Source organism: Pimephales promelas, chromosome 8 (assembly GCF_988280905.1).
Source record: "Pimephales promelas chromosome 8, fPimPro1.hap1.1, whole genome shotgun sequence".
In the NCBI taxonomy this organism is placed as follows: domain Eukaryota; kingdom Metazoa; phylum Chordata; class Actinopteri; order Cypriniformes; family Leuciscidae; genus Pimephales; species Pimephales promelas.
The window spans coordinates 13728670-13756669 of NC_142776.1; the positions used below are offsets into that span (position 1 = coordinate 13728670).

Sequence of the window (28000 nt, forward strand, 5' to 3'; positions counted from 1 at the left end):
GCAATAGGCAACCTCGTCCAGTGAAAGTGAAACAATCTGTGGCGACCACCGAATATTCCGTGGTACGGTCACGGAAGAAACCCGTGGTCCCATCACGGAAGAATCCGTGGTGCCATCACAGAATTTGTCAATAAGCAAAAGGCTGTACAAACTGCAGGGGATAAGAAGTTCACAGTTTAATTAGACTACATGCATCACAAACACGGACAACTTGAATAGCCTAAAGTGTCAAAACCAGCAGCAATATCGCCCAGTAAAGGTGAAACAATCTGTGGCGGCACCGAATATTCCGTGGTACGGTCACGGAAGAAACCCGTGGTCCCATCATTTGTCAATAAGCAAAATGCTATAACTGGTCAGGGAAGATACAAAAGTTCACAGTTTAATTAGACTACATGCATCACAAACCCAGACAGCTTGAATAGCCAACCTAAAGTATCAAAATCAGCAGCAATATCGTCCAGTAACGGTGAACCAATCTGTGGCGACCACCGAATATTCCGTGGTACGGTCACGGAATTCAGGGTGACCAGACGTTATCCTAGCGATCAAACGACGACAGAACAATGCAATATCAAGTTAAAATCAAATATGTAAAGTAAAGTACTTTAAGTAAATTCAGAATATATCTTTCCAGATTATAAAACGACGTCAATTGGGGGAGCGCGCAGGTATTGTAACAGCCCGTGTGTAGACCACGGATGCTGCCTGTCATTGACTTACATAGGCATCAATTCCGTGGGCACATCACGGATTTTTTGGCAAATCCGTGACACTGCAACGGATTTTGAGTTAAGAGTCCGTGTTCATTTCACGGAATTCTGTGAGATCAGGTTGTTATCTCAATATGGCGTACATCTCAACCTGATCTCACAGAATTCCGTGAAATGAACACGGACTCTTAACTCAAAATCCGTTGCAGTGTCACGGATTTGCCAAAAAATCCGTGATGTGCCCACGGAATTGATGCCTATGTAAGTCAATGACAGGCAGCATCCGTGGTCTACACACGGGCTGTTACAATACCTGCGCGCTCCCCCAATTGACGTCGTTTTATAATCTGGAAAGATATATTCTGAATTTACTTAAAGTACTTTACTTTACATATTTGATTTTAACTTGATATTGCATTGTTCTGTCGTCGTTTGATCGCTAGGATAACGTCTGGTCACCCTGAATTCCGTGACCGTACCACGGAATATTCGGTGGTCGCCACAGATTGGTTCACCGTTACTGGACGATATTGCTGCTGATTTTGATACTTTAGGTTGGCTATTCAAGCTGTCTGGGTTTGTGATGCATGTAGTCTAATTAAACTGTGAACTTTTGTATCTTCCCTGACCAGTTATAGCATTTTGCTTATTGACAAATGATGGGACCACGGGTTTCTTCCGTGACCGTACCACGGAATATTCGGTGCCGCCACAGATTGTTTCACCTTTACTGGGCGATATTGCTGCTGGTTTTGACACTTTAGGCTATTCAAGTTGTCCGTGTTTGTGATGCATGTAGTCTAATTAAACTGTGAACTTCTTATCCCCTGCAGTTTGTACAGCCTTTTGCTTATTGACAAATTCTGTGATGGCACCACGGATTCTTCCGTGATGGGACCACGGGTTTCTTCCGTGACCGTACCACGGAATATTCGGTGGTCGCCACAGATTGTTTCACTTTCACTGGACGAGGTTGCCTATTGCTGATTTTGACACTTTAGGCTATTCAAGTTGTCCGTGTTTGTGATGCATGTAGTCTAATTAAACTGTGAACTCCTTATCTGACCAGTTTCTAGCTTTTGCTTTTTGACAAATTCTGTGATGGCACCACGGATTCTTCCGTGATGGGCCCACGGGTTTCTTCCGTGACCGTACCACGGAATATTCGGTGGTCGCCACACCTTTACTGGACGATATTGCTGCTGAGTTTGATACTTTAGGTTGGCTATTCAAGTTGTCTGGGTTTGTGATGCATGTAGTCTAATTAAACTGTGAACTTTTTATCTCCCCTGACCAGTTTCTATAGCATTTTGCTTATTGACAAATTCCGTGATCGCACCACGGGTTTCTTCCGTGACCGTACCACGGAATATTCGGTGGTCGCCACAGATTGTTTCACCTTTACTGGGCGATATTGCTGCTGGTTTTGACACTTTAGGCTATTCAAGTTGTCCGTGTTTGTGATGCATGTAGTCTAATTAAACTGTGAACTTCTTATCCCCTGCAGTTTGTACAGCCTTTTGCTTATTGACAAATTCTGTGATGGCACCACGGATTCTTCCGTGATGGGACCACGGGTTTCTTCCGTGACCGTACCACGGAATATTCGGTGGTCGCCACAGATTGTTTCACCTTCACTGGAGATTGCCTATTGCTGATTTTGACACTTTAGGCTATTCGAGTTGTCTGTTCGGGATGAAATGTAGCCTCATTAAACTGTGAACATATTATCTCCCCTGATCATTTTGTGTATAACAGTTTTCCACATTGTCAAATTCTGAATCCGTGATGGACACACGGATAACTGGCAGGCTCGATCAATCAAACTCCCCATCCATCAGCCTGGTGTAAATAATATTTGGACTAATTTACTTTTTTTTTTTTTACTTTAATTTACTCAATTGACAGATAGGCATATACAGACAACGAAAAAAATGATAAAGACTTATAATAAATTAATGTTAAATCGGACGTGTTGCCATGGCGGCGACCCCACGGCACTTTCGCGGTTTTTCCGTCATTGCGAGGATCCCCTCTACCAATCGGTATGTATCTCAGACCTGCTACTTATTTACTAAATATAAATGTTGAAATATAAGTTTTAATGCGTTTTAGATCGCTTGTAGGCTATTGTTCATTGCTAAATATTTGACATGATATCGTGTCTGTAAATAAAGTTAGCTGCTAACGTTAGTTGTTTTTCTCTAAAAAAAAGTATGCATTTTAAGAAATATTTAAAAGACGTTTTCTCAAAATTATTTTTTTTGTCATTCTCCAGTAACGTTACCAACATATCATCCTCTGTACTGTAGCACCATGTACACCAAAGAAATATAGTGAAAATCGTTTGTTTTTGATGAAAAGTGAGATGAAAGCATATAACGTTAACGTTAGGCCCTATCCTGAAATCCATCTGATATTCTTTTTCCATCTTGTGTAAACTAAATGAAAAAATAATTTTCCACCTGGATTTATCATGTGTTCAGATTTGTTACCGAAAATATATATGCAAAATTGTGCATATTTAATGAGATATTTCCTATTTTGCATAATTAAACATACAAATTTCAAAAACTTATAATACATTGTTTTTATATACTTGTGTAATTAATCAACTGAGGAAGGTTCATGGTGATCATGGTAATAGATTCATTTATTTTAAAAATTTTACCCTATTCACCTTTAGTGTCTCGCATTAATGTAGACATTAATTTTTTTTTCTCAGAGATGCATCTAATTATGCTTTCTTGTCTGTTCTACAGATTATTTGCATCTTATCTCCATTTCTCTGTCTCTATTTCAGTTTTATATAGAAAACAAAGGCACTTTTAAGAGCCACTCTTTCAATCTCTCTCTCACTGTTTCTCTCTAGTCTCTCTCTCTCACACACACACACACACACACACACACTCTCTCTCTCTCTCTCTCACTCACACAAACACGCACGCACGCACACACTCATCTTCATATTTGTACTGTTTGTCTATTGTCTGTATTTTTGTATTGTATCTGTGCATGCACCATGTCGGAAAACCACCCAGCAGTCTTCGAAGATCCTAGTGAGGTCAGATGGCATATGGCTGCTGAAAATTTTGACAACTTTACACCCATATCTATGTCAAATAACTATTGGTATTACAGATTGTTTGTTGTAGTTGCTGTTGATGTTCTTGACATTTAATGGACATTGGAGTAGTGTAGTATTTTATGTCTTGTAGTTTTAGTTTTGTGTTTTTTTAATGTTAGTTACTTTGCGTCCAAAGTCCAAACATAACCATAAGTCTGATATTCTATTAGAAAACATTAATATTTTATTTTCATATAGGCTGCAATGGGAAGCCATGTCCCTCAAAAAAGAAAGAGGACTAAGAGAGGGAAAGCAGTCGCAAGCGCAGCGGCCACAAGTAACAGACGTAAGAAACGTCAAAAAAAACAAAAAACGTTGTGCATTAGGTTCGTTGTTTATTACACTGTTATAGTTTAATAATGATTATTATCTAATATCTAAATGCTGGTGAGATGTATGATGGAATTTTGTGAATTTTCTGGGGTGAAATATATGATGCTTTACAGTAAGACCCTGATAGAATAGATAACCTATTGCATTGGCCTTTACAGCTTCTGAAGTTCAAGTGATCACAGTGTCTGAGGAAGTCCCTCACATCGAAGAAGAGATGACTGCAAGTCTTGGTCAGTATGTCTGTATAATCCCTATAACATTTCCTATCCCTCCATATCAACAACTTTTCTAATGACCCTGTAAACTTTTCCTCGATTCATTGTTGTTGATGTCTCACACTTCTTCTCCACGTAACTACATTAAAAGTGGTTTGTGTTTGTATTTGTATTTTGTTGTTGTAGAAAGAATGTGCATTATATTATAAATTTTTACAATTCTGCACTCATTGCTTTTGCATAGCTCGCTTTTAGAAATTTTTTCCTATTTTGGGGAGTGATAGACACTCCTACTCTTCATTTCAAACTGGTCTATTATCGGAAGCATATTACACGTTTTGTGAAACCATTGTGATACAATGGTTCGTGATACCATGATCAAATCCATATACAGTACATTAAACCAACATTGAATGGACACTGTCATGTATGGCTTGGTCAATGTCAGATTTTAATAATTATTGTTGTACCATTCAGTCAATTTTACCTATTGTGCCTTCACTCAATCGAAGGGTTGTTTAACAGTTATTTATTTTCATTTATTTTTTTTAGATACACGTCTTCAATAGCTGAGGGACACGCTTGACTCAGTTGAGGTTAATGTGGCAGCTGAAAAAAAACAGCATGGGCACAGCGGCAGCTACACGCTGATACAAGGGCAAAAGCAGCAAGGCCAGTGCTGCTTGATGCTAAACTGTCCGCTGAAAGAGATGTCAACCAAAAATGCACTATATAGGTTTGACGTCTTCGACGCTTTTGCTCACATTAAAGTTTCGGCTCCTTCGATGTCAAGGCATGCCTTTTTAAAGCTACTGGAGCACCGTTCTGTTCAGGCTGGAAGGGTAAATCTGCTTGAATCATTGTAACACATAATCATATTAATGTATCTAATATTGTGATATTTATTTTCTGTAAACACTAAAAATTTTTTATGTCATAGCCAGGGAATGTCTGTGCAGATACGTTCCAGAAAAGTTTTTTCGAATATTGTTTTTGCAAACATACAGAAGATGTGATGTGTGAAGTAAATGACTTTTATTGTCCAGCATCAGAGGCAGCAGCATGACAAGAGTATGTCTAATACTGCATATTAAGACAGTATATCTATTGTTTATGTTTGTTTGTTTGTCTTTTCTGTTTTCTATTTGTTAAGATGAGTGATATCTAACTTTACAGGCAGATAACAGTGGAACATGTGGCGTTTCAAGGTTCAGGGCAAGTAAGGAGATGTCAAAAAAATCATCGTCCAAAATAGATGAAGAGGGCATACAAGTGGCAGTCTGCAGGTATGTGGGTAGATCAGAAGTATGCAATTGTACTTGCACTTGTCACACCCTGTGGAAACTCAATTGTGGATAAATGCATCAGAGTCAGGTTCAGAGTCAGGTATTTCCTAATGGGAAGTAAAGTCCTTTCCGTCCTTCAGATGAGATGTTAAACTGAGGTCCTGACTCTGTGGTCATTAAAAATCCCAGGTTGTCCTTCAAAAAGAGTCGGGTGTAATGCCGACATCCTGGTCAAATTTGCTCCTTGGCCTCTGTCCATCATGGCCTCCCAATCATCCCCATATACTGATTGGCTTCATCACTTTATTTATTTTTAAAATAAATTACTTGATGGGGATGAGTGTTTGCGATTGAGGATTGATGGGGATGAGTGTTTGTGTGCGTGCGTATGTGCAAATGGATTTAAGCTTTGAATAGAGGTTTTTGATTAGCTCTGTTTTCCACAGGTCTTATTGTGTAAACAGATCATTAAAAATATTGTCCTCTTGTGCATCAGACACGGGATATTGCTGCGTGGACTGGACCACTACCGTGGCGAGGTCTTTGCCGACCCAATGTTTTTACAGAAACAATTGTCAGAGAGGGCCAATGTCACTTTCTTCTGCATGGATGTTGTCTGCAGGTAATTTTTCTCTTTCATATTGAAACTTGGTCAACCTACTGTACATTAAATGGCAAGTGCCTGTTTTTTTTTTTCAGTCATTTTATATTGATGGCCAGGCAAAGTATTAGTTAATGCCTACTAATGCTGTGCTTCTTTTTAGGTACTGGCAGCCATACCTAAGCAAAGCGACTGAAGAATCATCCGATCTTCAACCACTGATGGAAATGAGGCCATTTCTTAGTGTGATGCATGCCAAAGCTCATACAGCAAAATGCGAGGTACCTCAAATTACTGAAATTTAGATGCAACAGTAGCCAGCAGGCAGCTAGTGCTAGAAGTCGTGCAATGATTGTTTTTTATTATTTTAAATTGTTATTAGTAGTAATATACTAAGTTGTAAGTCTGTGATTAGTATATCTTGTGTAGTATATTATGCAGATAAAATATGACACCTTTAAAGTGAAAAAGATTTGAATGTGCACATAATAAATGACATTATTTAAAGTTATGGTATGAAATTAATCCAACACTGTTGCAGGTGAGATGGGGCGGTATGAATCAGGATGGAGCAGGGAACACTGTTGGAGAGGAAGTTGAGCAAGTATGTTATTACAGACATTATTGTAACTATGTAGATATAGGAGATTTTACTGATACATTTAAGCAGTGTGTGAAGGATAAAGTACATCAGGGTACCAAACAAAGATCTATGCTTGCTCGAATGACCATCAGAGCACGATCTGAACTGTAGTTGCAACACATATTTTGTTGAAATAAAAAAGTGAAGTGAGCAGTGGTGTTTTATGCATGATGCATCACTATTTCAAGCTTTGTTCCCTCTGAGCTTCACTATTTAATTATATACACTCATTTGATCATGTTAGGGAAATTCATTATCTGCAAATTCATTATCTGCATTATCTGATAAGATATTAGTTAAACAATAAGACAAACAATAAAACAGTATGGCTACATGTTCACATATACATACATTTTTTTTTTTATGTTATATAGGAATACATTAATTTCTGTATTGTTTATCTAGGTAAACAGCTTTCTATCCAGGGCAGCTCTTGTCACAAAGTACATGACAAAGGCAGGTTGGTATGACACAATACAAACCATACACTATGATGAGGTATTTCTGACTTCTAAAATGTAATTTTCATGTTATCCTTGCACTAAAGTAATTTTTGTGTTTGGTCATGTCTAACTGCAATGGTCTTTCTCATGTAAACTGATCCAATCATGCATGCATATTTTTTTGTAATCAGGGAGAGAGAATATGCTTACGCAACAGGCCATGGGGTGGAACAGAAAAAAGACAGAGAACCTTCATAAAGTCTTAGCCTGCAGATACATCAAAGTAAGGGCATTTCCCAATGGTCCTTTTGCCTGACACAACATACATTTTAACAACAAACTGCAGAGCTGGCGTCTATCCATCTGTAATAAGCTCATTCATCTATTAATTTATAAACTGTAGGTTATGGAATTTCAATTTGATCTCGGTATTGTCTGAAAGCTTGTATGGTATTTTTTATTTTTGTGTGATTTAAAGATTTCCGAGAAGGTAAAGCTGGAAGTTGCCAGCTTCAGTGATTTCCGCCAGAAGAATGACATCACTGAACAAACAGCACAGCAGTGGGTGTGTGATGTTCAGCAGTGGACAGTCACAGGTAAATCACATCTGTTAATTAGTTTATTCAAATATTAACTACTTAAGGTGATCAGACATTTTTAAATTAAACAATTTCTGAAATAATTGTGTTTCCTATTAAGAGCCAGGGAGCACAGCAGAACAGGGAGCAACAGAGGATCTCAGGGCTGAGATAGAGAGCATCATAGTGGCTCTGCTACGCAAGAAGCAGGAACTCTATCGTCAGCATGGTTGGTTGACTGATATTCAAATGGCACATTGCAAACAAACAAAAACAGTTTTCCTGATAGTTTTCTTATTTCGCTTTGCAGATAGCAACCAGACAAGACAGAGAAAAAGAAGAAAAATAAGAGAATTAAAAAAAAATGAAACAAAAGATCCAGCTGTACAATGCTATTGCAGAAGATAAAATTGATGAGGAGTTGGGCTCAAATTCGACAGAGGACTACATCCTGCCTTGGGAGAGACGTGAGGATGGTATGGTGGTAGTCCTGACATGTTCTTGAAAATGTATACCTGTCTGTATACTGCAAAATCTCCCTCTCTCTCTCTCCCTCTCTCTCCCTCTCTCTCTCTCTCTCTCCCTCTCTCTCTCTCTCTCTCTCTCTCTCATATGTTTTAGTTTATAACTTAATCGTAAATACTAAATCACTTTTTCATATTTCCATCTATTCCCACTACCTAAAGGTCACTCCTTCAGGTTAAAACGGTCTCTTGAGGAGGAGCAGAGCATCCTGGTTAAGGAGATGTCTCAGCACATCACATCTCTCCATAAGGAGATAAAGGGAGTGGAGAAGCTGAAAGAGAACATCAGAATGGGCTGTAAGTCAAATTTGGATTTTTTTTTTCCTCACTAACATATGTATAGTCCCTTTTCCATTGAATGGTATTGGTTCCACTCACCTCAACATGACTACTTGGTTTGGTTTCAAATTTTTGGTTTAATTTTCTACTGCATAAAAGTACCATTTCATGGAACCGGTTGCTATAGCGATACTGAAGTGAACTATCTTTGCATCACCATTTTGTAAAAGTTTGTAACAGCAATCACTACAGCAGAACAGATAAAATCAACAGTATTCTGAAATCATCGCATTACAGACATGTTTTTGGGGAGCAATATTTACTCTATCGGCTGTCCTGTCTCGCTAACTCTAAGCTGCTGTTGAGGACCTGCTCAGAACGTTAACATGATGCTAGCAATAACAATGACCACAGAGCTATCTGCACATCATTGTTGGAACTTCAACAGAGGTGGAACCAAAAGAGTCAAGTGGATCTGGTACCAGTCAGTGGAAAAGAGCCACAAGTTTTATTGTTTTCTACATTAGTTGTACGACTCTGCTCCACCCTCACACTTTGTTTAGCCCCCCCCCCCCCCCCCCCCCCAATGCATTATATTTTGAACAGAAATTAACAATCGCAAAAAAAAAAAATTGTTTGAGCAAAGAAAAAAAAATGATTCTGTGCTCAATAAATGTATTTGCTATTAGCCATATGCACGTGCAATAATAACCCCTCTCACTCTGTTTACAGGTGCTCTCTCAAACTTATTCTCTGCACTCCTGTCAAGTCCCTCTCTCTCTCTCTCAACCTCTTAATTCTGTGCGCGCTCAACTCTTGACATGCTCGCTCAACGTGCAAGAGCGTTACAAGTGTGCCACAAAATCAACCAATCGGAAAATTAAAGGTAAATTGTGATTGGCTATTACAGCGCAGTCTCATCCCAAGACGTCATATAACTGATGTCTTGGGACGTCTTTTGACCATACGTCAACATCTGCCTTTTTAGGGTACCCTTAAACATCGGTTAGATGACGTTACCGGATCCTAAACCTACCCCGTCACCTAACCGACATTAAAGGTAAAGCGTCAGTTGTATGACGTCCCAGGATCGTCAATATAACCGACGTTTAAGGGTACCGTATATAGGATGTTAAACATACAGTTTCAATGAATTTGAGTTCAATTGAATTTGAGAACAAGTAACATTTTTATGTCATATGTGGTTCTACATGCTATAATTTTTGAACAATATTAGTAATTCCCATGTTTATGTATGTTACAGATTTTGGTGACTTGTCAGAGGATGCTGCAGCTGGTTTCAAAAGTGTCCTCATGCGGAGGTCTTATGCACTGGAGAGTTTATGCCAACAAGCTGTGAGCACGTATAGTGCTATAGTTGATGACCTCCAGATACAGGACACAGAATGCAGATCGGACACTGATGACGAATATAACCTTAGTAGTCCAGAGTCAGAAGAAGATTAGAAAGGAGACCACTCTGTTTTGTTTTTAAAATCTGCTGATCCTTTCTTTTTCAACTTCAACAATTTCCAGCTTGTCTTCAACAACCTCCAGCAAGCAATAATTTATCGCTGCAGAATGGCCAGACTCTGGCTACCTTTTATTAGCAGGCTAACCCCCAAGCTATCAGACATGTAAATATGCACTAACCCTATGATAATTCAGTTATCAACATTAGGTGTTGTTAATTGTGAAATTATTTTGCACTGCAACTTCATATACTTCAATCATGAGTGTGTAATATAATTGCAATATTGACTGAATGGATTGGCCCTCTGGGTGGACTGTTTTATGCATTCTGGACTGTGACATTTCAACCTCAACTTTAGCACTTAAAGGACAATAGGGAGCTCATTTATGCTCTATTGAATTTTCTTGTGTCAGATGTGTTTTGTGGTACATGTGAGCACACAAAGATAGATTTCTTCAACTGGAAATGGCTACAATAAACTTGAATGAATTTGAAAGTGTAAATAATTTGTGATTGTAAAAAGTGCATAAAGTACATAATTGCCTTGTAGTCTTTATTCAAAATCTACATTTTACATTATACTGTCATAATATAAAAACTCTTCAGGATGCAGACGTGGCACTGGTGAAATCAAAAGTCAAAAATTGTCCATGGGACCTGGTGTCACTTGGCAGTACTTAACGCGCTGTGTTGACTTGACAGATCAGAGATTTGATAAAAACCCATTAATCTTGTTTTTCATATATTCAAAACCAATGTATTTAAGCAGGATAGTATTTAAATTAACATGAAAAAAGTGATCATTTCAGTATTAGTGGTGATAGGTTCAGAGTTGGAAACAGGACAACAAGGTCGTAGCCAGTGTCTGAAAGTATAATTAAGCTGCATGTTAGAACACCAGCACTCACACTTTTCACAGTCTCATATCTCTCATCCCTGGACATTTCTCAATTTACCAGCCGACCAACTCCTCATTGACTAAGCCTATATCTGCCAGACACCCTTTTTTTCTGAAAATGGAAAGTAGAATGTGTCTTTAAAAGTTATGATAAGCTCCAAGTCCATGTTTATTCTGATTTTACTTGATTTGGATAAAAAAAAAATTATTGACTTGATTCTGATTTTACTTGATTTGGATAAAAAAAACCAAAAAAAAAAATGACTTTTTGGTCTGCATTCATGCTACATACTATTGTATCATCAATCATGGATCCCTATCAGTTTGCTTACCAGGCTGTGGAAAATGCCATCAACCTGGCTGTTTACTCTGCTACATTTGGAGTCAATTAACACCTATGCGTGCATAGCTTAGCATATAACATGATAGATCCTCAATCTGTTCTCCAGCCTGCAAGTCATGAACAGCAATATAGATCTGTGTCACTTGATACTTTCATATAATTAAATTGGTCAATTTTAACAATATGGAAACATCAATACAGATAGGCCACCATAAGGCTGTAGAGAGGTAATAGGAGCAAACACTGTATTATACTGCTGCTGGTGGCTCGTGCCACTCGTCTGTCCTGTACACTGTCCTGCCCCACTCACTTATTGTCCTGTACCACTAGTCTATGTCCCGTGAGACTTACAAAATGTTAAAAACCTGACCCTTAACCTAATCCTAAACCTAACCCATTGGACAGTGACTAATGACGGACAGTAGGCACATCAGATGGGATATTGAGTGAGTGCCATGTGAGAGTAGGCAAGTGTCACAAAACAAAATGAGTTGTGCAGGTCAGTGCATGGGACAGCAAGTCAGTGGCACAGTGAATAGGACAGGTGGCACAAGACATGGGTTCATGGGTGGCGCAGGACGGGTCACGAGGATCAGTAGTACAAATCACCAGCAGCAGTACAGTACAGTTATTGCTCCTACTGCTGGAGGAGAAACGACCAAGATCAAGTTTGCAGATGATACCCCCATCATCAGTCCCATCAGATATAGTATGAGTCTCAGTGCTCCATGGAGGATAATTGGGATGTAGAATGAAGTACCACCAGCAAATTTCATCCTGAGGAGGAGGAGGCCAAATCCCAGTTATTAGTTGAGCCCTGATATTTTTACATTTATGGCGTCTCACATAAGGCATAATGAATTAATTGAAATGGGATATTAACATCATATTAACATTAACATAACAACACATTAATCAGACATGATCTGGACATGTTATGTGTAAACAAACTCTTCTATAATGCCATATATCTTATTCATCACTACCTGGTATGGAAGGAATGACAGACAGTCACACTTGATGGAAATTAGAAAGGATTGACACAAAAGTCTTCTTGTTGTAATCCTCCTGCCCCCTAATTAAGTCTTATTTCATTGTATATTATTTTGACCCAGCCCTCCCCTGGATACACATCAGCTTAATCACTATCATGCAAGGACAAATTCAGTATTTTGTCAGCATTTACTCTACCCATGTTAAAGTGTACATTTGTCTAAGTCTAGTTAGTGATTTCTATAAAGATGGTCTGCTGAACATCAAGAGGGAAAAGGACATTATACATGTGACTTAGAAATACAGTAGACTAGCCAGTTACAGTATAACTACCACAATGATGAGGAAACTGATGGGACAGTGAGGACACTGGAGGAAGGATGAAAAAGAACCTGTAGAGGATACACTGTACATAAGGCAGATTCATTCTGCCCATTATGGCTGGCATTAGCAAACATCCCAATTGAAAAAAAATTAATGGAGGACAGAATCCATATTAATCACATCTAGAGTGTATTCACCTCTAGCACGTACTGTAGTGTATTATATTAGGAATTAATATGAAGATTCATTGTATACAACAGCCTGCTTTGTCTTAGATTACTGTATGGCATTTCATCCCTTGACCTGGAGCATTTTGCTTTGTTGTTTAAAGTCATTGCAATTCAACAGTGACTGACTGTTATTGAGCTGAGCCCCATTTCATACATAACTTGAACCATGTTTGAGAGACAAAGAAAGAGCCCTATTTTAACATCTAAAACATAAAAACATGAAACAGTAACTTTGTGGCCGGACCTTGGGTGCTGTTGCTATTATAGCCTACCAACGGGATTCTTGGGTGCAACGCAAATCTAAAATGAAGTAGCTACATTGTTCATAGGTGTGGTTTGGGCCTAACATGAAATAAACCAGATCAGAGCGACATCTCACTATCCCTTTAGGAGCAGGTGCGCTTTCCAATTATTATATTGGAGGATTTTCCATGCGTGTGCAAGGAGCACTTCACAAGCGAGGAGAGCAACGTTCTCGTCAGGGCTGGAAAAACACGTGGCATTGTATGGGGCCCATCTCCCATAGCAACCCACCCAAATTAGCTTTGTTCAAACAGGCGTATAAAAATTTGGATGAATGTGTAAGCTAGATTTATGCCTGTTTTTCACATCTTCATGGACACAACAATGATTCCCCTCATTTGTGAATGTTTCCTTGTAAAAATGTTCATGGTTTTATAAAAAATGAAAACTGCTGCATCTGTGTGTACATGAGAAAAGCAAAGTGTATGCTCGTTGTGCACACGCTACATTGATTATGGCCAACCAGGTGCCCTTAAAATAGCATGAATAACATGCGCAACTCGCCACTGACTTTAGACTAGGCTTTTCCTGTTGAGTGGCGTGATTGTTTTCTAAACCTGTAAATTAGCTCCAGGGAATGTTTGCGTCTGTGGAGGGAAAAGTCTGCTGTGTGCAAAATAGGAATGATACATGCTGTACAAAGTCAATTGCGCTGGGTGCAAGATAGGGCCCCAAGTTACTGTCCGTCAACTGCCCACAGCCTGGCTGCAGTGTCCTTTTTTTACCTGGCAACACACCCGGGCCCCAAGTTCCCATTTTAGAGACCAAAGTAAACATTTGTTACTTAACAGCACAAACTCTTCTGCAATGTAACCATTGGTACAACAAATGAAGACTGGTGTGCGACTTGAACGGGACGTTATATAGTGTGTACCAGTCTTTGACAGATGGAGGAAGGAATCAAATGAAATGGATTCCCAATAATAACAGTCAACATACAAGAGATTAGAAAAAAAACTGTCATGTGTAATACAAATGTCCCCAGTCCTTCATACCAACAAGCCCAAATGCTGTTAGTATGATGCCTACTAAAAGAAAAGCTTAGTATATTTATTCAAGTCTTCATGTACATCCTATTATTAAAATTACTACACAAAGATCTCTGCTAGGTCACATGAGTGGGAGTGATGTCTGTTAGACATGACACGGAAAAGCTTAGTAAATACAAATCTTTATTAAAACAATACAAACCTACCAAAAAAAATGAACAAAATATCATAAAAAACAATCTAGCCAAGGATCAATTTGGATTTAACTTTTGTGTAGGTATTATGACAGAAACAAAATAAAACTGGAGTGAGTATCAAGCCATCTGCCAGGTTGGAGGCCAGGTTTTCCCGCTAAAAAATACAAGAGATAAATGGTTAGTGAAAAAGGTATGAATAATGACTTAACATTCAATGCTGTAACATCTACACTACACGATTACACAATAATAGAGAACAGTAATTAAGATGAAAGACAAGGTATTCAATAGGAGTGATGTTAAAGGACAACTCCGGCGCAAAATTAATTACACATTGGTACATAGTCAACCGTTCCCTGAGATTTGTTTTCATGATTAGCAAATGTAAAGAGTTGTATCTTTAAAAACTGTTTAGCTTATAATGCTAGTTTATAGGGCTTAGAGTAATGAAAATAAAAAAAAACACTAGTTAATACCACTTACAAGGCTCAAAATAGCCCCACACTAACACGGTAGCATAATCAGGGTCCCTATATGCAAAACGAAGCATTGAGAACTAGAATTTGAGAATAGAAGAGAATAAGAAGATACTTTATAAAGACAGTTCACTTTGTGTATACAGACAGGAGCCATCTTTGGAAAACAGTCTTGACAATCGAACCACGAACACCGAGCCAAATGCGCCGGTGAGATGTGAACGAGCCAAAACTTGGCTCAGCGTTCATGGTTCGACTGCTCGAGACTGTTTTCCAAAGATGGCTGCTGCCTGTATACACGAAGTGGACTGTCTTTACAAAGTTTCTTCTTATTAAACGCTCTGTACACTTACGTTCTCAATGTTTCGTTTTGCATGTATGGACCCTCATTATGTTACTGTGTTAGTGTGGGGCTATTTTGAACCTTGTTAGTGGTATAAACTAGCGATTTTTATTTTCATTACTCCATATGCCCCATATACTAGCATTATAAGCTAAACAATTTTTAGAGATAAAACTCTTTACATTCGATAATCATGAAAACAAATCTCAGACAACGGTGACTATGTACCAAATGTGTAAGTAGACCAAAACTTCATTTTGCACCAGCGTTGTCCTTTAAGATTAACCATAGGCTTGAAAATAGCACCTAGAGTTTTTTAATAAACAAAGAAAAAATTCTAGACAACACCATTTACAACTGTTAATTCATAACCTAATCAAATTAAGATAGTTGTACATAGAGTACACAGTAGTATAAAGTAGATTGCAAAGACTTAAAAACTGAATTTTTATAATGCAATCTTGTCTGGCCTCGCTTAAAGCCAATGTAGCACTCAGTGATAGTAGGGTTGGTAATGAATAGTCAAGGGTGTGGCAAACTTTAGGTATATCCATTACAACTATCAATTGGCTATAAGTCAATTGTTCTTATTCAGCAGTTCCCTTTGAATCTACAATGTCAAAATACACTTGAGACATGTTTATTTTCCTTTTTTTTTAATTTTTGGCTCAATGTCATCTGTCAAACACAGTGGTTCTAACCAACTGGTTTAGTTGCTTGCCATGCATCGTGTTGTCTTTGAAGTTGCTGGAAGGTTTGTTTTGTGCATTGCAATGTAAAAAATGTGGTATACTAAGGCTACGTTCACACTGCAGGCTGAAAGGGACCAATTCGGATTTTTTTGACCCTATGTGACCTGTATCTAATCTTTTCATGACAGTCTGAACGACACAGATCCGATCTTTTCAAATGCGACCCAGGCCAATAGGGTATGTGGTCCAAATCCGATATGTATCCAATCTTTTGAAATGCGACTTCAGTCTGAACGGCCCGGTCACATGTATCCGACCCGCACGTCATTGATACGCGACAAACGTCATAATTGTGCTTTCAAGTAGGCGGGAATAAGAAGATAAACAACAACTATAGGGGACGATGCTGAGACTAGTCAATGGAAGTAAAGCGAGGTTTATGATTTAATTAATATTTGGGGGGACAGCTCTATTCAGGCCAAACTCGAGGGCTCTTATCAGAACTTCTGCAAACAAGTACTCTTCTGTGCATGCGGGTCAATTCTGGGTCATTTCACGTTTACACAGGAGATATGCAATTAACTACACAAAAGGTCGCAATTAATTGGAAATGTGAATGGCCTTGCAAATTTTTTATTTTTATTTTTTTATAAGCCCAGCTGCACTACTTCCTGAACTTCAGCCAGCTCCTTGTTTCCTGTCTGCCATTATTCGACAAATTGATTAATTCAGGTGTGCTTGACCTCAGTAGTCATGGCAACAATAATCAGGCACACCTGAATTAATCAAGTTTGGCCAATAATGGCAGACTGGAAACAAGGAGCTGGCTGAAGTTCAGGAAGTAGTGCAGCTGTGCATAAGGTCAATTGAGCCCCTGCAGTGTGAACGTAGCCTAAGGGTGAACTGTCCAAGCAAGGGTACCATACCATAGATCGCAGGGCATCCAGTCGTACAGGAGTTCGGTCTTCCCCTGTGGAAGACAAAAAAAAAACAAAAAAAAAAAAAACATGAAAATGTGTAACATGAAATATTGGATACAGATTTACAATGTAAACTTAAAAGGAATGATTTGGATTGACATTTGATCAGTTTTCAAATAATTTCAGTAATTATTGTAAGAGGAAAACCCCTCGAGATGTGACATCTAGTTTTCGAGTTCTCTAATGCATGATTGTTATAGAGAATGCACCAATAAAAGGGTTCCCTACACAAACAATTTCTAACCCAATTTAGTGTGCTTTTCAATAATTTATCTAATAAAACCTTTGCCATCTTCCTTTGTGTGCCAGTTTTCTAAAAACTTCTAAAAACCTTATTACATTTTGTTGTACTTATTTGGAAATGAGACATTTGTACCATTCACTCTGAGACATTTTAAATGATACTAAACGTAATACTCAATGATAATCATTCACATTATAACCATATGTTTCTTGAGAGAGAATGAAATGCAGATTAGGTGAGACTGTATGAGGGGGAGGTCAAATGTTCATTTCCAGCAAGGTCCTTTGTCTTTCTGAGCAGTGGTCGTTTTTTAACCAGTTTTTTTTTTAACCAGTCTTCCACGACTACCGGTAAAGATAATAGGAACGAGAATATTTCCCAGAACAACAATCAGGTCCATATTCTGATTACTTGCAGGCAATAGTCTGTCAGGATAGCAAACATCATGTAGTTAACAGGGAAGAGGGTTCCTTTCTCCACATCAAATACTGTATAAGGACCTTTAAAGGATATTTCTAGGCATTTAAAAATAAATATTTAGAGACATGGATCAAGGGCAAATTTTATCCAAGGGACAACTAAGAATTCCCTGGTGATACAATTGGGTTTATGCCAAGCTGCACTACTTCCTGATCAGCCAGCTTCTTGTTTCCTGTCTGCCATTATTGGCCAAGCTTGATTAATTCAGGTGTCTGATTATTGTTGCCATGACTACTGAGGTCAGGCACACCTGAATTAATCAATTTGGCCAATAATGGGAGACAGGAAACAAGGAGCTGGCTGAAGTTCAGGAAGTAGTGCAGCTGGGCATAAAGCCAATTGGCACTATTTGTTCTGTCATGTTTCCTTGTCTGTGTTCCCGTCTTTTTCCATGTTTAGCAGTTCCCGTTATGTCTATTAGTCTTACTAGGTGTCTCTGATTAGCCACTCCCCTCATTATCTCGTTTAGCTTGTTTGCCTTTGTATTTAAGCCATGCGGCTAGTTCAGTCTTTGTGTGTTCTGTATGTTGTTCTGTTGCATGTTGTCGGTTTTGTTCTGGAGTCTTAGCCTTTGTCATAGTTCAAGTTTATTCTTAGTCTTAGTCATTGTTCTAGTTTATTTAATAAAAAACTGCTGCATTTGGATCCTGCTTCCTGCACTGCATTATAACAGATACAGTGGTTAGCTTTGTTGACATCTAAGCAGATGTTGCAGGTCCCACCTATTAAGGTACACTTTAATTTAATTTATGATGCTAAGTAACTTGAACATGGTTCAGTGGCATGTTGCTTATAAAGTGTCTTGGGCCTTGAGTAGTGTGCCCAAGAAGGAGCACTAGCACTCAGTTACTGACACCCCGTGATGCAGGACAACTTCTAATTTTTTAATCAAATACCTTTTCACAGTTTTATATGAAGTTAGCTGTAGTTTAAACCTTGCAGAAAAATTATGCTGGTTGCTGGATGGTCTAAGCTAGAGTGGGCTGAAAGAGAAATGGTGCGTTCCAGCATGTAACATACGACCAAGTAGCGATTGGTTAAAGCAGAAAACAAATATCCCAATGGATAGGTTCGTGGGGCCTCATTTATAAAACTGTGTGTGTAGGATCCTTAATAAAAGTGTATGTGTGGCCGAAAGGCAAAAATGGCATTCACAAAAATTTTTTTAGACTTATAAAACCGTTCGTACACCAGAACCTGCACAAAATTCACTTTATAAATCCCAGTCACCGGAAGATTGTGCGCACATGCTCCTCCCCGAAATAGCCATAAATGAGCTTACAACCCCTAGTTTTACTATGCATATCCTCCAAACCAGTTTCAAAACATGCTAGCCAAGATGTATTTTCTGTAGGGAAGACATCATATCAGATAACACAATCTAACTACCTCTCCAATCCTACCTTTCTCTGCTTGTCCGTATTATCCCACGGTATGGGTGCACATCCCGATTGTTGTGGGGGCAATCTTTTGTTCTCACTGTACAACATAAGAGAAATGATAAATAATAATCCAAATGCAATTGTAGCCTTGGAAAATACTTAATACTTGAAAACTTGCTTATCTACAGTATGAACACTATGCATTCAATCCATATGGAAATTAATTAAAACAATAATATCAGGAATACCCGCACAACAATTAAATTAATACTTTGTGTTGATAATGTAAAAGATGACAGAATATCAGATGTCAGATTTCAGACCTCTCTTCCTCTGATTTCGCCTTTTCCCTATATAAACAAATAGACTTGGTTCAGTACAGCACAGATATTTGAAGCTTAAGCATATTCTTTCAAAGATAAAGAACATAAATAAAGCTGAAGAGCTTAAGACCTTGTCCAGTAGGAGGTTGATAAGCCACAGCAACAGTCCCAGCCTCCTGGTCCACAGAAATTGTGGCTACTGAATCTAAAATGAGTGAAGAGACAGCATTGACTATCATCATAATATACATACAATTAGGTCATAACAGAGACCTGAAAAAAAAAAAAAGATATTAAAGCGATACTACAGAGTACATCATCCCACCATAGCCTTGTTGTTTGAACTTCCCAAGTGCTGTTGGTAGGAAGAAGAACAAGAGAATTTGGTATAGCATAGACTACATAGCAAACCATCTGAGACCATGAGCTCTATGTTGTACCAAATTCTCTCGTTCTTGTTCCCACTGACAGCAGCATACAGTGAGCTCAAATAACAGGACTATGGTTGGAAGAACTCAGACACTGTAAAACCTTGTACTGTAGGAGGAGGGCTTAGCAACAATTCTGGACCACCCTCAGTCCCAGCCCCCTGGTCCAAAGTCATGCCACTTGTCAAATCTGAGGATGAGAATGAGTGAAAAGAAGATGTTGTCTCTCTAACGTGTATACACAGATTATATAACACACAGTACAATTAGGGTCTATATTCACAAAGAATCTTAGGGGTGAAAGCATCTCAACATTTTAGGAGAAGAAAAAATAATTGGGCTAATCTCTAATGAGGTAATTTTAACATCATTTAGGAATTATTTTGAGCTAAAATGAAATCGTTGTGAATTTTGTGAAAGAACCTAAATAAAGCTGAAGAGCTTAAGACCTTGTCCAGTAGGAGATTGATCACCCACAGCCACAGTCCCCTGGTCCACGGATATTGTGGCTACTGAATCTGAGGATGAGTGACATGGTGACATTGTGTCTTATAAAAGTTTAAATAGGTGTAGTGAAAAGACATCTGCTGCTAATGCATATTTTCACAAAAATCTCAGAGAACACAATAAAGTGAAGGCACCAAATCAAGCCAAACGCACCTTGTTCTCTTAATGGGTTCGTTATCTCAAAATTTAGAATGACAGTAGCCTCCTCAGGCTCATGGCTACTGTCTGTTGCCTGTTCTGGATTCACTAGAAGAATACAAACACACACAAAAAATGTACTTTACGCAATTAGGTCAAAAAGTGAAAGCTAAGGCAAAATAATACAAAATCCACAAGCCTCAGATACACAGAGAAGCACAGTTGCCCTTACTATTTACAATCATTGATTGCTCAACACCATCTACCCCTAAATAATAATATATAAAAAAATACATATATAAAGTTTATAGTATATAAATATAGTTTTACCTTCAACCATCATTTAAAAAATTTCATAAATGTTTTGCACACATCTCTGTGCACCTTTGCTCAACAATTCATCTTTAGGTAAGATCATTTTGGCCTTCTTGTGTGGATATTCCACCAGGAGCAAAGTCTTCCAGCCAACTGCGTGCAGCTTCTCTATCTAAAGATAAAAACAAAACAAAAAACATTTAAAACATTTCAATTACAAGTGCTTTGGTGTGGCTGTGTATGGATCTTTGTCTGCTTATCACAATAGCACAAAGCTGGGACACAAATGCAGGTCAACAAGAAATATTTAGCGTAGAAGCAGGCTTTTGGAACATCACAAGGAATAGCTGTATTCAAGATTTTGATCTTTAAGATGGTAAAACTGTTGAATAAATAGCTTCCATAAATATGTTAATGCATTATCTTGTCTCAGTCAAAACCAGAAAGTCTCCCCAGTACCCCAAAATAACTGGACTATGGTGACATAGAACAAGAAAAGTTACTTACCAAAATGATGGCATCATCCCACAAATGTGAGGTCACCTGATTTTTTTTGTGTTGGCAACCCTTTTTTTTTTTTGCTCGAATTTTTCAATCTTTTTGTTTAGGCGCACATTTTTAGGCTGTGGGGCCTTGCACATAGGGCACTTCTTGAAGCTATTAAAAATGTTATTTTGCATGCTGGGCAGGTCTTCTTGAGCCCTCCACCTTTTGACATGTTTTGATGCTGTAAACCAGACAGGAGGCATAATGTCTGTCACAAACATGACTTCAACCAGGTTCAGTTATAATAAAGTTTTAGTAAGTTACTGGATTTACTCCAAACATCGAAATATCAGACTTTGATAACTAACTTATGGTTATGTTTGATGGATGCTTTTTTAGTAAGTAACAATAAAAAACACAACTCAAAAACTACAAGATATAAAATACTACACTACTCCATAATACATTACGTAAATGTCTAGAACATCATACCTCAACAGCAACTACAACAAACAAAGAATATGTAGTACCAATAGTTATTTGACATAGATATGGGTGTAAAGTTACAAAATATCTCACCCTGGCCTCATTGGGATCTTCAAAGGCTGCTGAGTGGTTTTCCGACATGGTGCACAGATACAATACAAAAATACAGACAATAGACAAACAGTACAAATATGAAGATGAGTGTGTGTGCGTGCGTGCGTGCGTGTGTGTGCGTGCGTGCGTGCGTGCGTGTGTGTGTGTGAGTGAGAGAGAGTGTGAGAGAGAGAGAGAGAGAGACTAGAGAGAAACAGAGTGAGAGAGAAATTGAAAGAGTGGCTCTTAAAAGTGCCTTTGTTTTCTATATAAAACTGAAATAGAGACAGAGAAATGGAGATAAGATGCAAATAATCTGTAGAACAGACAAGAAAGCATAATTAGATGCATCTCTGAGAAAAAAAAAATAATGTCTACATTGCGAGACACTAAAGGTGAATAGGGTAAAATTTTTAAAATAAATGAATCTATTACCATGATCACCATGAACCTTCCTCAGTTGATTAATTACACAAGTATATAAAAACAATGTATTATAAGTTTTTGAAATTTGTATGTTTAATTATGCAAAATAGGAAATATCTCATTAAATATGCACAATTTTGCATATATATTTTCGGTAACAAATCTGAACACATGATAAATCCAGGTGGAAAATTATTTTTTCATTTAGTTTACACAAGATGGAAAAAGAATATCAGATGGATTTCAGGATAGGGCCTAACGTTAACGTTATGCTTTCATCTCACTTTTCATCAAAAATAAACGATTTTCACTATATTTCTTTGGTGTACATGGTGCTACAGAGGATGATATGTTGGTAACGTTACTGGAGAATGACAAAAAAATAATAATTTTGAGAAAACGTCTTTTAAATATTTCTTAAAATGCATACTTTTTTTTAGAGAAAAACAACTAACGTTAGCAGCTAACGTTATTTACAGACACGATATCATGTCAAATATTTAGCAATGAACAATAGCCTACAAGCGATCTAAAACGCATTAAAACTTATATTTCAACATTTATATTTAGTAAATAAGTAGCAGGTCTGAGATACATACCGATTGGTAGAGGGGATCCACGCAATGACGGAAAAACCGCGAAAGTGCCGTGGGGTCGCCGCCATGGCAACACGTCCGATTTAACATTAATTTATTATAAGTCTTTATCATTTTTTTCGTTGTCTGTATATGCCTATCTGTCAATTGAGTAAATTAAAGTAAAAAAAAAAAAAAGTAAATTAGTCCAAATATTATTTACACCAGGCTGATGGATGGGGAGTTTGATTGATCGAGCCTGCCAGTTATCCGTGTGTCCATCACGGATTCAGAATTTGACAATGTGGAAAACTGTTATACACAAAATGATCAGGGGAGATAATATGTTCACAGTTTAATGAGGCTACATTTCATCGCGAACAGACAACTCGAATAGCCTAAAGTGTCAAAATCAGCAATAGGCAATCTCCAGTGAAGGTGAAACAATCTGTGGCGACCACCGAATATTCCGTGGTACGGTCACGGAAGAAACCCGTGGTCCCATCACGGAAGAATCCGTGGTGCCATCACAGAATTTGTCAATAAGCAAAAGGCTGTACAAACTGCAGGGGATAAGAAGTTCACAGTTTAATTAGACTACATGCATCACAAACACGGACAACTTGAATAGCCTAAAGTGTCAAAACCAGCAGCAATATCGCCCAGTAAAGGTGAAACAATCTGTGGCGACCACCGAATATTCCGTGGTACAGTCACGGAAGAAACCCGTGGTGCCATCACGGAATTTGTCAATAAGCAAAAGGCTATAGAAACTGGTCAGGGGAGATAAAAAGTTCACAGTTTAATTAGACTACATGCATCACAAACCCAGACAACTTGAATAGCCAACCTAAAGTATCAAACTCAGCAGCAATATCGTCCAGTAAAGGTGTGGCGACCACCGAATATTCCGTGGTACGGTCACGGAAGAAACCCGTGGGCCCATCACGGAAGAATCCGTGGTGCCATCACAGAATTTGTCAAAAAGCAAAAGCTAGAAACTGGTCAGATAAGGAGTTCACAGTTTAATTAGACTACATGCATCACAAACACGGACAACTTGAATAGCCTAAAGTGTCAAAATCAGCAATAGGCAACCTCGTCCAGTGAAAGTGAAACAATCTGTGGCGACCACCGAATATTCCGTGGTACGGTCACGGAAGAAACCCGTGGTCCCATCATTTGTCAATAAGCAAAATGCTATAACTGGTCAGGGAAGATACAAAAGTTCACAGTTTAATTAGACTACATGCATCACAAACCCAGACAGCTTGAATAGCCAACCTAAAGTATCAAAATCAGCAGCAATATCGTCCAGTAACGGTGAACCAATCTGTGGCGACCACCGAATATTCCGTGGTACGGTCACGGAATTCAGGGTGACCAGACGTTATCCTAGCGATCAAACGACGACAGAACAATGCAATATCAAGTTAAAATCAAATATGTAAAGTAAAGTACTTTAAGTAAATTCAGAATATATCTTTCCAAATTATAAAACGACGTCAATTGGGGGAGCGCGCAGGTATTGTAACAGCCCGTGTGTAGACCACGGATGCTGCCTGTCATTGACTTACATAGGCATCAATTCCGTGGGCACATCACGGATTTTTTGGCAAATCCGTGACACTGCAACGGATTTTGAGTTAAGAGTCCGTGTTCATTTCACGGAATTCTGTGAGATCAGGTTGTTCAAAGTGTGTGGGATTGATCGATATTTGCGCGCGCCTCTACTGCCATGACATCATCTTAAAAGCGCCACAATTTCAAACCCACAACACGGGAACAATGGAGACTATCGAGGGGATGGTGTTCCTGATTCTCGGTATGTGGTTGTTTTTAACTGCTAGACGGAAAAATGTGTTTAAAATGAGGCTGATGGCAGCAAAACAAAAATTCTGCTAAAAAAGTGTCTCGTGTCGCAAATTCAATGACGCTAGTAGTGACGCTGGTAGTGACGATTCTGTCTGACCAATCAGTGATCTGCAGTGTTTCACGTCACATTTTAGTACCGGTACGGTACGGTACGCTTGGAACCTCAACAGACCAGGTACCATTTAAAGCGACCTGAAGCGAACCGTACTGTACCGTACCATGCAGTGGAAAAGCACCACAAGTGAGACGTACCGAATCGAACCGTACCGTACTATGCAGTGGAAAAGCGCCATTAGTCAGGTGGAACCGGGGATTGAACCACCAACCTTTCGGTTTGTAGACAACCTACATCACATGTGTCAAACTCAAGGCCCGCGGGCCACAACCGGCCCGCAAATGAATTATTTTTGGCCCGCATGACAAAATGTATTTATTTTTAGAGCTGGCCCGCCGTCACTGTGTCACGTGACAAGCAATGACGCGTCACCATGGAAACATGACCGCGAAAGCGTGACATTCTGGGCGGTAACCCGGATGAGTGGCCATTATGGGGGCACTCGGATGTAAACAACGGCATTTACTGCACTATGTATGTACTACGGAACACATTGTTACACTAAAAAACACAGAAAAAAACCCTTGGTAGGTACGAAATCATATAGAGATGGACTTACCAAGCAGGAGAGAGCGTAATATTTTGACAAACTAAAGTTAATATGTGGTAATGGTGAGCTTCTATAGCCCGTACTGCAATTCTTCCTTCTATTTTCTTGTTCCGACATAGGCTACGCTCAGATTGTCAGTCCAAAAAGCACATGAAATCCGTTTCAAGCTAGCAGCTACATCCATATGTGGTTTGAAATCCTATTCAAATACCATATGCCTCAGTCTGAACGATCGGATTTCGGATGGAATGCGACTTTCACGCCACATAAAATGTAACGTTAAACATCAGTTTTAGAGGAGACATGCTGCAAGTCGCTGCCGAAACAATGCTGTGTTGTTGCAAAGTGCCGGACGAGCAGAAAAATATTATTTCTGAAACATGTATTGAAACCGGCGCTGACAAGAACGCGGAAAAAGCCGTAACGTTGCATAACAGATTCCTACCGTTCTGCAGCTCAATACGCAATTCCACCAGAGGCTGTTGCTTAAAGTCCCTAATATAGTCCAGCGCGGCGGTGGCTACACACATCCATGTTGTAAAAATTAAATAAGAAAACATCACTATTGCAAATGCAAACCCCTCCATCAGTGTCAATGTCAGTGCCGTATTGCTGATGCTGTGCCTCTGTCAACCACAAACGCCTTCTTTCATCAGTTTTTGCACTCTTCTCTTTAACGTTTGGTAGTCTGTAACTCAAAAGGTATTTTCCCCGATGTGACAGTGACAGATTAGTACAGACCAAAACTCGGCCATTTTTCAGCATAAATAATCAGCCAAATTTGAAGGAAGGTGAACTTTGAAAAGGTGGACTTTCGTTTTTGCATTTCTTTCTCTTGCTATAGGACATTTGATTTTCCTTTGAAGTAAATAACTTTTGTAAATAACCATAAGAAATTAGTGAAACTGATTTTATTTATTAATTTTATTTTATTTTATTTCCTAATTAATGTTGTTTTATTGGCAATAATATATAGACCTTGTTGTTTTCAGGTTCATAATAATAATACGTTGTTTCAATAAGTGTTTAACCTGTCCGGCCCTTGACCTATAGCAATTTTTTGATCTCGGCCCACTGTGTATTTGAGTTTGACACCCCTGACCTACATGAACCACTGAGCCACTGCCGCCCCAGGCAAAATGCAATCAGGCATAAGTGCATAATGTCTGGCTTATGCCAAACATGCTATAAGTGTAGTATATGTGCCCACAGTTCTGTGTTCACTCCTACACACAAACACCACACCCGTGCCCGCGACCACGCTCGCTCATCACACCGTGACTCACTCCCCATTCACATTTTCGGGAAGTCACTCACTAAACAGCCATTGGCTGTCTGCGAGCCGTCACGCACAAGCACTGTGCGCGCTCACACTCTTGTTCAGCCCGCTATGTGTATACACATACATGTGTATGCATACACACGCTTTTTGTGTAGATTATGTGCCCATAATCTTGTGTTCGCCCATACACAAAAGCACCACACTCCCCGTGCCTCTGTCAGAGCCCACTCTCATAAAGCGGACACTGCCAGCTCGAGTGTCAGAGTTCATAAGCGCGCCCACGAGCCGTGAACGCGTCCCTCCTCTGCATAAAGCCTCTTGTGTAGAAATATGTGCCCACTATCCAGTGCTCACCCATACACAAAAGCACCACATGTCCCGTGTCTCTCTCAGAGCCAACTCCCATAGAGCGGACACAGCCCGCTCGAGTGTCAGAGTGCATAAGCGCGCCCACGAGCCCGTGTGCGTGTCCCCCCTCTGCCCGCTCTCTTACACGGCCCATAAACCCCTCTCTGAGTGTAAGTCCCTTTGCCTTAAACATTCTAGCGTGCCCACACACTGTGTCCAGCCCGCTATGTGCAACAATCAGGGCGATATATCCATTCACCCGCTAGCGTCGCGCTCTAAGCGTGGAAAGCTATTCCGGGAATCTCCCCATGGGTGCTAAGTACAATAAAATACGGCTATCTTTTACAGTTCCGTCACCGCCCTCCACGCTTTCAGGCGCGGCTCGACACTACAGTGTTTTCAGAAGCAGCAAACACGCTCAGAGATAGAGATTCGCTCAGAGATAGAGAAGCTTTTGTGCAAAAAGGCTATAGAGAGAGTTCCGCCTTCTATGAGCGAGTCGGGGTTTTACGGCCGTTATTTTCTTGTCCCCAAGAAAGACAGCGGCCTCTGACCGATCCTAGATCAATACACAGTCCTCCTGTTCGGCCTATCTTTAGCACCCCGTACGTTCACGAAGTGCATGGATACGGCGCTCGCCCCCTGCGGAGTCAGGGGCTGCGAATTTTGAACTATTTGGACGACTGGCTGATTTTGGCACAATTACAGACGGAGCTACTTTCTCTTCATACAGTTCTCCTCGACCATCTGAACACCTTGGGTCTCTCTGTCATCTGGACAAAGAGCTCGCTTCAGCCCAGTCAGACGATTTCCTTCCTGGGAATAGATCTAGACTCAGTGGCTATGACGGCTCGCTTATCTACACAGCGCGTGCGCGCCGTGTTCAGCGTCTCGCAGCATCCTGTCAGATGGACACCCTTACGCCTCTGAAAACTTTTCAGAAGGCGCTGGGTTACATGGCTT

The 28000-nt window shown here is 39.4% G+C and overlaps 3 protein-coding genes across 12 annotated transcripts in view; 1 reads left to right on the forward strand and 2 right to left on the reverse strand.

The window, feature by feature from the left end:
• The window catches only part of LOC120466809 (inactive rhomboid protein 2), a 311775-nt gene that overhangs the window by 198235 nt on the left and 85540 nt on the right, over positions 1 to 28000 (reverse strand). The gene's annotated exons all lie outside the window — the stretch shown is intronic.
• On the forward strand, positions 860 to 10095 carry LOC120480090 (uncharacterized). Of its 7 annotated transcripts, none has more exons than XM_089133995.1 (17): positions 860 to 2758; positions 3476 to 4166; positions 4332 to 4403; positions 4941 to 5230; positions 5329 to 5459; positions 5565 to 5674; positions 6171 to 6296; positions 6439 to 6556; positions 6817 to 6879; positions 7324 to 7378; positions 7553 to 7644; positions 7840 to 7957; positions 8061 to 8168; positions 8250 to 8415; positions 8626 to 8760; positions 9475 to 9628; positions 10007 to 10095. In XM_089133995.1, exons 5-14 carry the CDS (start codon positions 5451 to 5453, stop codon positions 8345 to 8347), a joined length of 897 nt encoding a protein of 298 aa, XP_088990121.1. In that variant the 5' UTR covers positions 860 to 2758; positions 3476 to 4166; positions 4332 to 4403; positions 4941 to 5230; positions 5329 to 5450; the 3' UTR covers positions 8348 to 8415; positions 8626 to 8760; positions 9475 to 9628; positions 10007 to 10095. The 7 variants fall into 7 exon arrangements, with proteins under 7 accessions (XP_088990121.1, XP_088990122.1, XP_088990125.1 ...); XM_089133996.1 differs by having other exon boundaries at positions 5435 to 5459; XM_089133999.1 differs by having other exon boundaries at positions 5329 to 5674; positions 6121 to 6296.
• On the reverse strand, positions 14462 to 26731 carry LOC148977670 (uncharacterized). 4 transcript variants are annotated; one of them, XM_089134013.1, is made up of 11 exons: positions 21867 to 26731; positions 21309 to 21528; positions 20871 to 20973; positions 20502 to 20594; positions 20291 to 20359; positions 19945 to 20031; positions 19544 to 19618; positions 19414 to 19440; positions 19112 to 19187; positions 16931 to 16974; positions 14462 to 14647 (listed from the first exon to the last, which is right to left on the reverse strand). In XM_089134013.1, the coding sequence occupies exons 3-11, from the start codon at positions 20902 to 20904 to the stop codon at positions 14577 to 14579; spliced, it is 576 nt and encodes a 191-aa protein (XP_088990139.1). In that variant the 5' UTR covers positions 20905 to 20973; positions 21309 to 21528; positions 21867 to 26731; the 3' UTR covers positions 14462 to 14576. The 4 variants fall into 4 exon arrangements, with proteins under 4 accessions (XP_088990139.1, XP_088990138.1, XP_088990137.1 ...); XM_089134012.1 differs by having other exon boundaries at positions 20871 to 21528; positions 21867 to 22182; positions 22892 to 26730; XM_089134011.1 differs by having other exon boundaries at positions 20871 to 21528; positions 21867 to 26730.